At 39.4% G+C, this 14,685-nt stretch overlaps 2 protein-coding genes across 2 annotated transcripts in view; both read right to left on the reverse strand.

Annotated features, from left to right (window-relative positions):
• Positions 1-5,068, reverse strand: part of znf292b (zinc finger protein 292b) — a 12,818-nt gene extending 7,750 nt beyond the window's left edge. Inside the window, exon 1 of the mRNA XM_030772123.1 lies at positions 4,907-5,068. Within this exon, the coding sequence (XP_030627983.1) occupies positions 4,907-5,068 (162 nt within the window). The remainder of the gene's footprint in view (positions 1-4,906) is intronic.
• Positions 5,069-7,329: 2,261 nt separating this feature from the next.
• htr1e (5-hydroxytryptamine receptor 1E) lies at positions 7,330-8,460 on the reverse strand. Its single transcript, XM_030771849.1, has one exon. The coding sequence runs from the start codon at positions 8,458-8,460 to the stop codon at positions 7,330-7,332; it is 1,131 nt and encodes a 376-aa protein (XP_030627709.1).
• Between the last annotated feature and the right edge of the window lie 6,225 nt (positions 8,461-14,685).

Below are 14,685 nucleotides of genomic sequence, written 5' to 3' on the forward strand. Positions count from 1 at the left end.
GGTGCCTGTGTATATCTGTACCCGAGAAGCTGTTCTCCTTAGTCGCTATAACATCTTGTGCACGAGTAGCTCCTCTCCTCTTCTCTTGCTTCTGTACCATCACTGAGCATCAATAAAAGAAGAGTTCGCCAAAATCCATCCCTGGGCCTTTTAATTATTTTTTACCGACAAATACAAATTCCCAACACTGACAAACAGTAAAGACTTTCCATAATAATTACAAGACCTGGTATATTTCACGTCTGTCCACACACTTCTAAATGCCCAGCAGAGGTCCAAGTCCTAGGATAAATTATATGCAAATTACTACTACTCTACTTGCCATGTTATACTGAGAACATTTAATCATATTCTATCGAACAGACATAGCACATACCCAGAGACTAAAATCTGATTTCTCCCTCCCATGTCTGAAATATTCACATCTGAAAAAAAAGGTTATTTCCTAGCACAGCAAACCATGCAATTCAAGTTGTACATGTAGAAAACCCCATAAAACCTTCAAATCTGAACCCTTTATTATGCTATACTTTAAATTCTAAGTGTGAGAAAGAAGACTGAATGGTTAAAATTTCAACTGATCTGAACTTGAAACAAAATAACGCACGCCCTGTGCCTCATTTGACCTAGAGCACACACTCTACAGCTTCTCAATGAGTTCAGAGTCTCAGACTACCGCAAGGCTTGACAGTCGGAGAAAAAAAAAAAAAAAGTCTTAGTCAAAATGCGAGGTCACTGAAAGTTTACTGTCTCCAGAGCTCCCCCATCTGGCCTTCGAATATGTAGGTAAACACACGACCCCACATGACTCTTAAGGGAGAGCAGCTGAAAGTTCTGAGCCATCAAATACTCTAAACAACCTAAGTTTAAGACCCGTGATTGTGGTGCGTTTTTACTTCTTGCACAGAGAAGAAAAAAGATGACCAGCTGTCTTACTGTCCCCGCTGAACATGTGCCAATATGGCAGTTCATTTAATACATGCGGTTTACATATCCATTGCCATCTTGATGTAAGAGAGAATATATGTTCATCGATAAATAAAGTAACCTTTGATGCAGCCACTTGTACAAAATGTGAGTTTTAATTCACAGTGCTACAGAATGGCTACAGTCTTGACCAGTGACACAACTGTGAAACTGAGAGGATAAAAGTAAACACAGCCACCCATCTCGTTTTGCAGGCTTTCTGTGAAGACCACTCAGACACAAGACCAAACAGTTGAGTTTAGTGTTGGTAAAGGCAGTTCCATTCAGGGATCACTCTCCTTGAGCATCGAAAACTGACATTAGCATGGGCTTAAAATGGACCTGCTGTGTCATGCTTGACACCACATAGTTTTACAGCGCTGACTGAACTGCTCTGTCCTTTGTTTCAAACATAAGAGCAAACAGCCTCCCTCTACACACACACACACACGGAACAAAACAACAAAAAAAAAAGAGTAAACTGTTAATTGCAGAAGCATGTTTAAGCAACCCATCCATTTTAGATAAGGCTGATAAGAAAGCCCTTGCCTAGCATGTCAAAAAAAAGAGTCCTACCTTACCTATCTCAGTAGTAAATTATCCTTGACATGTTTGCAATATCCTTCTAAATTTGTCTGCAAGTCAAAACACTCTTTATTTATGAATGTGCATTCTCCTCAGCTTTGTTCAGTATTACACATAGCCTGAAAAAACAGTATATACAAGTATAAGCTCTATACTTGTATACTTGTACAAGCATAAGCTCTACTAAACAGTACTGTAATTATGGAAGCAAATATACAGCCTTTCAGAACTATTATTCACCAAACAGCTGTTGCTCTTATTCAGAGAATTACATTTTTTAACTTCATCATGCCTCTGGAACAGCTTTGGGGCTAAGTGCTTTCTCAAGGGCACAAACACAGGGAATGACCAAGCTCTAGATTAGAGCCCACAACCTTGTAGTTACTGAGCAATTTCCCTTACCACTTCGTCATTACTAGCCAACACTTAAAAGTAATTGGTTCTGTCAGCTCAGAAGACACAGGCAAAGACACATAGCCTAAGCATACACAGATGGTCCTGTCGCCAGTGGGTCAGCATAAGTACACAAGCAAATGAAGGAGAGGAAAAAGTGAAAACAGTGACAGGAACGCTGATTCAAATGTACCACAAGTCATTCTAGAGACTGATTTTATATCCATGAGGGTGATAACATCATTCATGATAGAATTTTCTTTGATAGAGACCCATCAAAGAAAGACACCTTACAACTCATAACACCATATGCATGAACATGACACTTCACTGTTTCCTTTTCCTAAAGTATTTTCCTATTACAATTCAAAATAAGGATTTCCCTGCTTGGGTTAAGGTGGGTCCGTGTTACTCAATCTTAATGGATCTGATTACCATGACAAGGAAGGACACAGGCAAGATTAATTTTGGCAGCGCTGTAGAATCATGCGTATTCATCTGTTGCATGGCGTGACCAGAAACATTGACATGTGTGACATTTCTTCGGACAAAACAGAAGCAGAGGCTGAAATTATACAATGCGCAGAGACGTTACTGGCATCATTCTGTGATACAGTAACGTTGCAAGCTCATACTGTGCTGCCCAAGAGGCTGGCACAATGTGAGACAACATCATGGACATCGCACCCTTTAACCTTTGTGCATTTTCAAAAGATCTATTCCAAGATAGGACTGCACGATATCACGATATATATCGTGTGACAACAGAAAAAAGTCTATCGTTTCATATTATGCTCTATCATTTATTTCGTTGTGTCACAAATCGTACTCTTTACGGCAATATTTTTCATCGTTCGGATTAGGCTTTGCATCCTTCCACACGGCACAGATGAAGGCAGGAAATTTGCATGAAGGCAACACAAACAAACATGCAGGAGATTGAACTTGACACAGAACGGGGTAATACCGAACAGGAGAAGGACCTGAAATACCAGCCAAGATGACAGTCAAAGTAAAGTCGAAGTAAATCCCATTTTAAGTGAGCTGTTTGCTACAAAACAAAAAAACGTTTTTTTTCCTTAACTCCTTACTCATCACAAATGATATTTAGCGCTCAGTCTATCCGTTAAAATTAACCAATATGAAACCCAAATGGTGTTTTTGGTTTTTGTTTTTTTCTCAGGCAAGCGGTAACACAAGTTAGCTTGTTGGTTGTGGTAAAGGAATTAAAACCATTGCCAGGTGACATGTGTTCTACAAAGCATCCTATGTTATGAACTGTAGTAATGACTGTGACGGGATAAATTCAAGATGCATTTTAGACTGCTGTCAGGAGGATTATTAATGTATGGAAACGTACAAACTATTTATTCAATGAATTTACAGAAAATGTGCTATATCATGATATGCATCATTATCTGGATATGAAACGACCTATATTGGGATATGAGATTTTGGTCACATTGCACAGCCCTATTCCGAGATATGCAAAATATCTGCACTGGATAAAATTCATACAAGTCAGAAGTTATCGTCGCAAGGTACAAAAAGGGTGTCAGTTGATTTACTGTAATTTAAATATGACCAATGTCACATCATTAAGGCTGTCCTTGAAAAAAATACTAGCAGATTGAGCACCTAAGGACTCGGGCACCAGCACCGTCCTAGTGGAAAAGAGCTAATGGAGGACTTATTTTACTTTTGAGGTGAATCTTCAAGAGTGAGAAGAGTTCAGTCAAGATTGCTTGTGTTTGTTCATTCATACATTGATCTGTGGTCATTTCCCAATTGTTCCATTCTAACTGACACCACCACTGCAGTAGTTATTCATTTTTAGCTGACCTTTAGTGTGACCTGTCAGATTAGCAGAACAGTGGTTGGCCAGATTGTTTCATCAAGAGCAGTAAATGTTGAACAACCGTGTTCGTGTACACATACACATACACAAAGAGAAAGAGAAACTGCTTTGTGAGTTTGGAATCAGTCAAAAATACAGTGGCACATTTTCTTTTACCAAAGACAATGATGTTTACACGCAGATACTCACAAGCACATGCTCATTTAGCCAAAAAGACATTCAGTCATTACAACAGTCTAACTCCTTTGTAACTACCATGCTGATATATTATCGAAGAACTAGGGATCTTAAACAGTATGTACCAAATTACCCAGCAATGACTTATGTTTTATGATCATTCTCTGACTATAAAGCCGGAGGCGAAGGTGTTGTGAGTCATTTCTGTAGAGGGTGCTGATATAAAACAATTCATCAACCGACATTCACAACCTTGTAAGTAGTTGAAAACAAATTTGTTTAAATCACAAAGCCTCGCAGTCACGGTTGCTTCAGGACATCACAAGGCTAACGTACAGCATCATACCAGTCCTAAAGGCATGCTCAGATCGAAGACACTGACACTAACGTAGCTAACTAACTTAAAACAGTGATTTTAATCATTAGATTTTCCATGGAAGATACTCAATCTATGATCTGTGCCATCAAAACCAAAATGTTGACAAACTTGCAATGAAACAAGAAGAGTGCGTCCCACTTTTTTAGACAACATCAACACAATAAAGACACTCATAAGGACTATACAGAACGATTATTATCAGCACCCCTAACTCCTTCTCTCGGAGCGCACTAGATCCAGTTACAAAGCTAGCTTGTCCCAGAATTAGGCTGCAAGCTAACTAGCCAGCAAGCTAACCTCTCAACAGAGTTGGAAATAAGTATAACTAAAGAGCTCTGTGTGCAATTTTGCTTGTTCATATTGTGTACACAGTGAACGGTCTTATTGACCCCACCTTCATTCACCTTCACAATCACAACCCGCACGCTCTTCCATTTTAAATACACAACTATGAACCTAATGTTTTGGGTCTGACTTCATACCAGTGCGGTTGGTTTACCAAGGAATTTCCAACTACCTTCACCAAATTAAAACATTTTTGCCCTCACCTGGCAGAATGCTTGGCAATACTGTGCTGAGGATTGCGCTGGCGACTCATCGCTGTCCTTTAGCGCTGCAGCCAATGTCTGCAAGCGCTCTCCAAGAGCCTTTAACGCTGCAGTACCACCGCTCGAATCGCAGTAGTCCTGCTCGGCCTCCTCGTCCGCCATCTTCACACCCAATTCCGACGCGTACGCAGTGTGTCATGTGATCAAAACTATTTACGTCGTCACGCACAACCGCCGGTAAAATTCGCTACGTATGGCCGTCATATGTGATTTCCTTTTTACGCGGGGCTTAATAACACCCGTTTTTGCGACGTCTGCTAGTGCGACATTAGTTTAGCAGTTACGGCCAATTCCGTAAAATTAAATGAAATAAATAACTTATAATAAGAAATAAATCAAGGAGATGTAATGAACGCGGAGTAAACGTAGCTACCCCAATACGCTAACTCTCACGACTATGCTCTCTGCACTTTAACTTGTCTCAGGACGTTCGGGGTTTCAGGAGGATACTGACCTATCGTGCATTTCGATGGTGCTCTCCCTAGTTTTACTGATTTACAAATATGTCTCAACGTCCCGGTTTATGCACTTTGTGGTTAATTAAGGTGGTTTGGAACCAGTAAATCTGCCAGCGGAAAAGGCAAAGGACACAATACTCCTCTAGTAAACAGTAGAAGTCACAGAGCTTGGAAACATTTCAGAGTGCAACATTGTGGTAAATAGACGATAGAGCAGGCGCAGCCACTGTGACTATATTTTGAGCTCTGTGCTTACTCAATGCTAAAGATATAATCAGTTTCAAGGAAGTTGACTGAGGAAGGCTGTCGATAATTTGATGTTGATACACATGATAAAAGCAAGTCCAAAAAGAATGGACGGCCTAATGCCTCAATGTAAAACGTGTGCAGCAATTGTGCATAGTCAGGCTACTAAGAGCAGGTCCTAACATTTCGAAGACTATAACACAATCGTCCTTTAAATGTCAAACTACGTTTTCTGTTCTTTCATAAGATGTCATGCATATGATGCTCTACATGTTTATCAATGTGTCACGAATGCTTCTTATAGTTTTATATGTATCATACATTATGTTGTGCAGAGGGAATGTTTTGTAAAGCGAGTGTGCAGAATCCTCAAAAATAAAGTTGATTAAGGGCGCCTCTCCTACATATCCCATAGGACTACTTACCAGATTTAATGCACTTGACCACTGATCATGATATTTGAGAGAGAGAATTTGAAAGGAGACGACGATGGATGACGTTGGGATGCAGAAATCACGCAAGACTCCTTGCTCTGCTATTATAACTGGAACTAAACTGAAATATTAATAGAAAATTCACTGTGCAACCCACGTCCATTGACCTGGCCACAGTGTCAGGTTTACCCCACATTTTCACTGATTAAACAACACATATTTGATTCTTCTTGATTCATTTTAAGGAAATGAAGCCTCTTGTTGGAGTTGTTATTCTGTTTTATGACAAAGCATTCAGAGCATTTTGCTTTAGAGTATGACGTATGCCAGTGTGTCCTCATCAGTGTGGCTATTTAAGTATCACTGAACATGAAACACATCTCAGCATGCACTATGTATAGCTTTGAATCTCTTCATGAATATAGGAATATAGAGTACACTGAAGTTAATTTAGAATCCAAAATATAGTTCTTACCGCATTACATGACAAATCATTGGTAGAGCTCTCTGTACCAAAGTTACACAATTGCTTTTGCAAGCATCTGAAATATTTTATACACAGACCTTGACAACATACCATCTGGCTGTAACTCCTGCTCATTAAAAATGATCTTGAAATAGGAATGCAAGAATTGTTCTGTTCTGCTGTTCATGAAAAAAAGTGGTCAACAAAGCACATCACAGTTTGATAATCTTGAGGATCAAAAGAAGAACTAAAGCAGTCATAAAGCAACCATCTGAAGGGGGAGCATATAAGAACTGATTCAAAGCTGACAAAATGGTTGTACCATTACAAGGTGTGTTAAAAATATGATTTGTGTAATATCAGAAGTAATCTGTAAAGATAACAAAATGCCCTTGATTACATCCCTACGATTTTTATGTAAATACGAAAAGCAAAATCTGTGTTTATGCACTGTGTTAATGACGGAGCTGACCTGAAAGTCTTTGTCAAAAAATACCTTGACAAGTGGGAAGTTGGAAAAAGATCATTCTCATAATCCTCATATTTTGTGGAAATATAATTTCTTGTCTTTCATTGGCCAGACCAGTGTCACAAAACTGGGTATATGTGTGATCTAGGAAAATAGAGTCATCAGACTTCGATTATACTTTAATTTAAGAAAAGCAAACATAATTCATGTAGGGAAAAAAGGTTTACATTGCATGAAAAATGTAAATGTATACTGCTCAATGTCATAGTATCGAATGTGTGCCACATTCCCTATGTGTGTTCCTTCCATCTGATAAGTCTCTTGAAGGCCATCTTGAAGTCCTCATTAAAACTCGTGTAGAGGAGTGGATTGATAAGGGAATTTATATATCCCAGCCAGGTAAGAAAGTCAGACACTTGTTGGGAAGGGTTCAACACACGGAGTCCCACCAGCAGCTCTTTGAGAAAGAACGGCAGCCAGCACAGAATGAAGGCTCCCAGTATGAGGCCCAGAATACGGGCAGCCTTCCTCTCCCGTGACGTACAGATTTGGTTCCTCTCGTCTGGCCCCTCCACCTCTGTCTCAAAAGAAGGAATGCGGATTGTGACGTTGAGTCGGTCAAACTCCGTGGTGGGGTCAGAGATAGACAGATCTGATATGCAGAACGCGTGTGCCACACGGCAATGATTGAGGGAGTTCTGGCTGTCAGTGCTTCGGCTGCTCAGGTGACGGGAGGAGCCACGTTTCTGGTACAGAGTCTTTGCAGCACTGTAGATCCTGTAGTATAGGATGAGGATGAGAGTCATAGGAATGTAGAAGGCTCCAAAGGTGGAGTAGATGGTGTAGCCCACATGGTCATGTTCTATAATGCACTGACTGGGGGTGCTGCTTTCAGGCCGGTGCCTCCAGAATAGAGGAGGTACAGAGATAAAGACTGAGATGAGCCACACGATGGCAACCATGACAGCTGCGCGGCGGGCAGTCCTCTTACGGGCATACTCAATGGCTTTGGTGATAGCCCAGTATCGGTCCAGTGCAATGACACATAGATGCAGGATGGAACATGTGCAACAGGTCATGTCCACACTGAGCCATGCCTCGCACACCACCTGACCCAATGACCAGGTCTCCATGGTCATGTATAGGATACTGAGAGGCATAACCAGGATGGCCACTAAGAAGTCAGTGACGGCCAGGGAGCAAATGAGGTAGTTGGCTGGCAGATGGAGCTTCTTGGTGGTGCAGATGGCTGTGATGACAGCAGCATTTACTAGAGCAGTGAGGAGGGTCAGGAGCCCCAGCAGAGCCACAACCACCATCCTCTCTGTCACCATGGTAATGTGGAGCGCTGTTCCTGGGGCATCGGTGCTGTTGGTGCCGTTTGGCGATAATCCAGAGCTTTCCCAAAGATACCGTTCCATGTCTATTTCTGGACTGGCCAGGCCTGGTTTGGCCCCTCCACCCTGAACCCTCTTCCTGATGAAACCCTCTCCCTGTGGCTTAATATCTACCCTGTGAAAAACAATAACATATGAGTTCATTAGTGTAAAGGGCATCAAGTAATTTGTGACAATTTCTCAGTGATGCTGAAATTACAGCATGACTAAGAAAATCAAGTATGAAAACTGTATTAATGGTTAGAAATTACTGTAAATTCACCAGTATCTACATTTTCTTTTGGGAAACATTGTTTTTCCTTCACTTTTATTCCCACGCTTTCAAATTTTAATAAATCCCCTAGAATACCTTCTACGTAACTCTTAGGTACAAGGCTGTGTTTGCTGAGTAACGCTTCCTTACACTAAAAACACAAACAGTATTAATGCAGCTAAAGCAGACATCTCAAGGTGGAACAGCTATGGTGGAACAGAGCCCCTATTACACATAATCACATTTACATGAAACAACCCACAGGAAACAAGCTACATCAACTTTGATGCATTGACTGATAATTGATTGTCATTTCTGAAAACTGATTGTATCAATGATCTGGAACAAGATTAAACAACTCAGTAAAGCTGCTGTGTTGCGATGTTGAAACAATGGTTCTATAAACATGTTTAAAGATGCTAAATGTAGTGTACATCCTATGCTAAATCTGCTTTGATTACAGATGGAATTTAAAATAAAAGTGAACACTAGATACCAGTGAACAAACATACACTACACTGAAATGATACAAATGAGTTTTATCTACTTTGAGGATCCATATTATGGGTCCAGAGAGTTTCCGCCCTGAACAATAATGGATTTGCCTTATGCAGCATAATTATCTGTGTTACAGATATTGGCTTGAAAAACTGATTGAGAGCCTGCTACACTTAACAACTGATGCAGAAAATAACTCCGGAGTGGAAAACAACTTGAGCCAGATTCTGGGATGATCTCATGCCAGTTCATCTGCTCGAAAATGGAGCTGACTAATATTAAATGCTCTCTTCAGGACTTTCCTGGTAACACATTTTTGAAGGTCGAATATATTCATTTATGCTGTCAGATGAAATCCGAGATACAGATAAAGACATAATTATTACCCCAGGATAACGGGGAAATCAGCAAGAAGATCAATTGTAGATGACTGAAAGGTGTAGGTAATGAGTGGTGTGTGTCCTGAGAGGTCAAAGGATCACTCTCCAATGGAGCACATCAAGACTGAACACAGACATCCTCTGGTGTTCTCTTGGAAAAGAATACACTGACCTTTGCATTTGCAGGCAGCCATGAGGTGGGACTGAAGGGCCTTGTTTGTGAAGGCTAATTCATTGAAAGCAGTTGGTAGAATATTTCAAAAGCAGCTGTCAGCAGGGCCATGCTCCACTGCTTTTCCTACTGTGCTTCTCAACATGATGTTCAGCTGAGTCAATAGAAACTGGGTGACAGGTGGAAAACGTCCCCATCTAGTTAACAGAAGGGTCTGAGGTAGTTCAGGGGAAACAAACAGGGTTTGGAAGGAATGAATCGGACTTCTGAAAGCCTTTACAGATAACTTATTAACACTATGTAATGACAATGCAATGACGGTAATGTACCTATCTTTCATGTACAAATGCTGGGTCATTTATCATATTGAAAAGGTAGAAAAACAGGAGACAGTCAGAACAGAACTGAATTCATCAGAGTTAAATATGGTGGATGCTACTGAGCATATGCCACTTGTGACACTAACATGATGACAGATGTGTGCTGTGCTGTCCTTTGTTTTTCTCTAATACTCATGAAGAAATAAACAAATGAACAATATGAACCATTTAATGAATGGACTGAAATTGAATAGAGGTTCTCAGACTAACCACATGGTGGGAGCAGTGAGAGAGAGGGGGAGAATGAGAGAGAGAGAGAGAGAGAGAGAGAGAGAAATTAAAATATCCACTCCACAATAAAAACACATGGGGGAAATCAGAATGTAAACAGAATAGAAAGGTAAACCAATTAGAAATGAGTAAATGTTCATAAAAATGACAGAAATTACAATAAAAGGGAAAAAAAATCCTTAAATTTGACATTTATGCTACAACAAAGCAAAGCATAACTACCCAGATCATTAAGGGTTATAAGATGTAAAACTGGCACAAAATGAAAATGAATTTAGAAATATTCTGCCATTGTTCTAATAATTGTAGTATTATGAAAACATTCCACTTTCTGTGGTTCTAGGGAATGAAATGCAGACAAAGTTAATCTTATTATAACAGTGCAAATCATGACTTTCGAAATGCCACATAGAGACATTTTGTAATGCCTGCTTGCTGAGCAGAAATACATTGATCTAAATGAAAATCTACCCAATTAAACTGAACTACGAGACTTTTTCCTAAGAAAAATAGTTTTGCAGCTGATTCATAGGTGAGTGAAAATGGCTGAGTGAGGAGACATAAAGAGAACAAGGTCTGATTCATTGGCATGCATTTTATTTCCCTCTTTGTGTGGAAGGGCTGAGTTGAGTTGGATCAGTCAGCTGTGGCAGATACTGAGAAGCTTCTTCCCACATGAATAAGATATATGGAGGAGTCATCCTCTGTCTTTAATGTTCAAAAACATGTTTGGATTAAAAACTGTATGACACAGTGCGGATTAAAAATTGCATGATACAGTAAGGACTCCACACATGCCCTCTCCCTGTTTCAGTTTTCAGCCTTTTTTCCCAAAGGAGCCCGTATCCTTGACGTCTCTCGCAAATTATTCATAAAGGACCATCATATGTTTTAATCACATCCATACTTTGATTGCATCATTCTTGTGTTTTGGTTTTTTTTAAGTATTTTATTGTGTGGCCTGAATTAATAATTCATATTTAATGAGTTCAGGTTATTAAAAGAGAACTGATTTTTTGCATGCTGCTCAGACACACGACATGCAGACGCATAATCAAAATAACGGTCTATTGCTCCTTTTCATGTTTTTTTTCTTGTTCTCAAGGTTTGCACAATGACACACTACAGGTAAAGCTGTCGTACTGTATGTGACACTTTATATTGAATGAGAGTGCATTATTTGAAGGAGTAAGAGGGTAAGTAAATTAGTTCTGTGTTGGTTTGGTGTTTATGGTAAGTTTCTGGCATGAATTACCAGTAGACACTATCACTGTGTTTTATTGTCTATGCACCACAGAAAGAAAGATTCTCTTTACACCGGAAAAAAAATGTCAGTCATTCAACCATGAAATTGACAAGATGGAAGCAAAACAATGCAGTAAATGTGTTTTGGGAGAATGAACTTCCTCTGTGTTTTGTTTTGAGATGCTGCTGCTGAATGCTAAAGGAAAAATCTCCTTCAGCAGGAATACAAATGAAGTTTTAAAATGAGAGTTCCATGTCAAAAAACTACAGCATGTCTATAAAGCCAGTTTCAACTTAGTGTAGGATTTCAATTTATAATTTATAAATTATTTTATAAATATTGAATTTTTTTCATGATTTGTAAAAAATGAAAGATACTGTAAAATTTCATTAAATTTAAGAGGTTATGATATATTGCAATATTGACAAATCAGGCTTTGATTAAAAGTCCTCTGGAGAATCAATCCATCTGAGCCAAGGCCAATACCCCCTTGATATGTAAAATACTTTGAACCCGACATCAGCAGAACATCAAACGAAATCTTGCACAATATTTTTACGCTTTACACAGTCAAGCCCTTCATGCATAAAAATAGACTGGCTCTCATTAAACACAAGCTAAACACTTTTGCCAGATGCACATATACAGTGGGACTCCATACAAAAGCCATCAACCCACACAGTCAAACACTCAGACCTTGTATACCCTTCTCTCCACTGTCTCTGCATGTCAGTGGGTCCAAAGAGTGACATTAATTTCCATGACCACACATGACTCTTGTCTAGGGCCTGATTTGGGAGCTAAAATTACTGAAAAACCCGAGTTAGACTGAGATGAGTTTGGAAATAAAATGAACTATTATTTGAAAAATATGACACAGACTCTCACAACACAAGAAGAGGGTAAAACTGTTGAAAATTAACAAAAACAGAGGGACACTCTGTTCTATACATGTCTTTTCAAGTGTTTCTATTTTACACTGTTTTTTGCAAATGCTTCTCTATAAAATAACCACAAGAGGCCTTGGTGGTCCCAGCTTTACCGTGATATAACCCACACAGTTGTTGAATAGACAGAAAGCTATCTGTTATTGCATATTGTCATGCTATTGTACTACAGTCTGTGACTGCTGTTCTGGTATGACCGGTACCACTCATTAATAGTGTCAGCTGGTATATCTGCCTTACACAAGACAGACTTGCCTTCAGCTCTTGAAAGTCACTCGGATAGGCCGTATAAATTATCCAGCGATTTCTGTAAGTGTATATTCAGTGGGTACAAAAGATTCCAACAGGCATAAACATGTCCACCAAGAAGACATGCTGTTGGTTTAAAGAACCACAAATATTTCATTCAAAAAATCTGAAAACCTATGACTTTTCTTATATCACCAAAGTATGCATTTGATTGATTTACTGAGATTGTATTATTATGAAGTGTTCAGGATTACGATGGAAAGAGCAATCTTATTTAATCGTGAATATGAACAAATGACAAAACTGATTCCAAAAAACAAAACTAAATGTCTAAGTGTTCATTTATGGCTCAGTTTTCCTAGAATGGACAGATACATAGGCCAAGAAGAAAACCATCACTACAGACTTGATCAAATAAATTATCGCAGCAAGAAAACATTAATGAGGCACTGCATTAACTGGACACTGACAGCAGTGTTAAAAAGGGAATGTATCATAGCCAAGAACTCAAAGTCTGACGGGGGATAAATAATTCAACAGGCCAATCTCCTCGATTACATGGCTGAGGAAAATGCTAGCACCAGCACTTTATAATGCCAAGAATTTTAGTGAACCTACCCTATAATCTAAAATGGCCTTGTATTCTCATGTCATTGGGACATTGGTCAGGACACAAAAGCACAATGCTGCATGAGAGTGTGAGGTTTCTGAGAGGAAATGGCAACAGGGTGCACAGTTTTGAAGCCGTATAAAAGAGTTGAAGCCTCAGAAGCACACCTGAAAGGCCATGCTCCAAATCATTCACTGAGAGAACTTAATTGCAAAAGGGCCATGCAGCCACGCTGCGAGCACCAGCAAACGACAGTATTACTGCGCTGTCATTTTCATCTTCAGATGGACAACGTTCCGCAGAAAAAAAAATTCCACCAATAAGCCTGCATCATAAATTGCCTTGATTCAAGCACCACAGAACCACAAGCAGAACAGGGCAATCCATCAGTGGGCTGTAGAACACCATAATGTCCTATAACAGCCAAACACAATAAGTCAAGTTACGCGAAGACTGCAAGTAATTCACCCCATGGACTGAACTGTGAGCTTTAAAGGAACCCTTGCCAAGAAAATGGAAAGGAAATATGCATGAAAATGATTAAGAAAATTAAGATAGACAGAGTAAGCTCCCCTTGGAGGAAGTGACCAAATGAGGAAGGAAGAGGGAAATGACACAAAATAATGACAAAATTGATAATGACAGGTTAAATGAGAGGGAAAGTGTGGTTCACAAATTTTAATTTCAAATCCTTTCATGTAGGACATTTATGAGTTGTTATTGTATGAGTGCCCAAGATTATCTTTTTCGAGCTCCTTAGACAGGGCATGCTCAGTCTGTGAACTCGTTCAGATATTAACTGGGACAGATGGGGAACAAACAGAATAGTGATAAGAAAGAAAGACAGCTCTATCTATCTGAAACTTTGCTTGGGGCAAGAGAAAATGTGTTCAATTAAACCACTCTTCATCTCCACAAAAACAGCAGTGTCTCCAGCCAGCAATGAAATGTATTGATCCTATAAAAGCCACAAGTGTATTTCTTCTTACCCATCAAAAAAGAACAAGAACTTTTAATGTCATAGACATTCTTCACTAATAAGGCAAATTTTGGTCTTGAAGGACATGATTTAGAAATGCTCACCATTTATTATTTTTTTCTCTCTTTTTAGCAACTCCATGAAATGGTTCAAATCATGGGAGTGCAGCAGTAAGATGCATCTTTACACGGTGGAATACCAGAAGTGATAAATTCCTACCAGTGTGTGATTGATGTCTGAGGCCAGGAAGATTTGTCTCACTGACAATGACTGACAGCGGCTTAAAGGCTATAAATCCTGGTGT

Source organism: Chanos chanos, chromosome 4, assembly GCF_902362185.1.
Source record: "Chanos chanos chromosome 4, fChaCha1.1, whole genome shotgun sequence".
NCBI classification, from domain to species: Eukaryota; Metazoa; Chordata; class Actinopteri; order Gonorynchiformes; family Chanidae; genus Chanos; species Chanos chanos.

What these genes read in the sequence shown, in the direction of transcription:
- htr1e (XM_030771849.1), bottom strand. Translation starts at nt 8,460, where the DNA reads ATGGAACGGTATCTTTGGGAAAGCTCTGGATTATCGCCAAACGGCACC.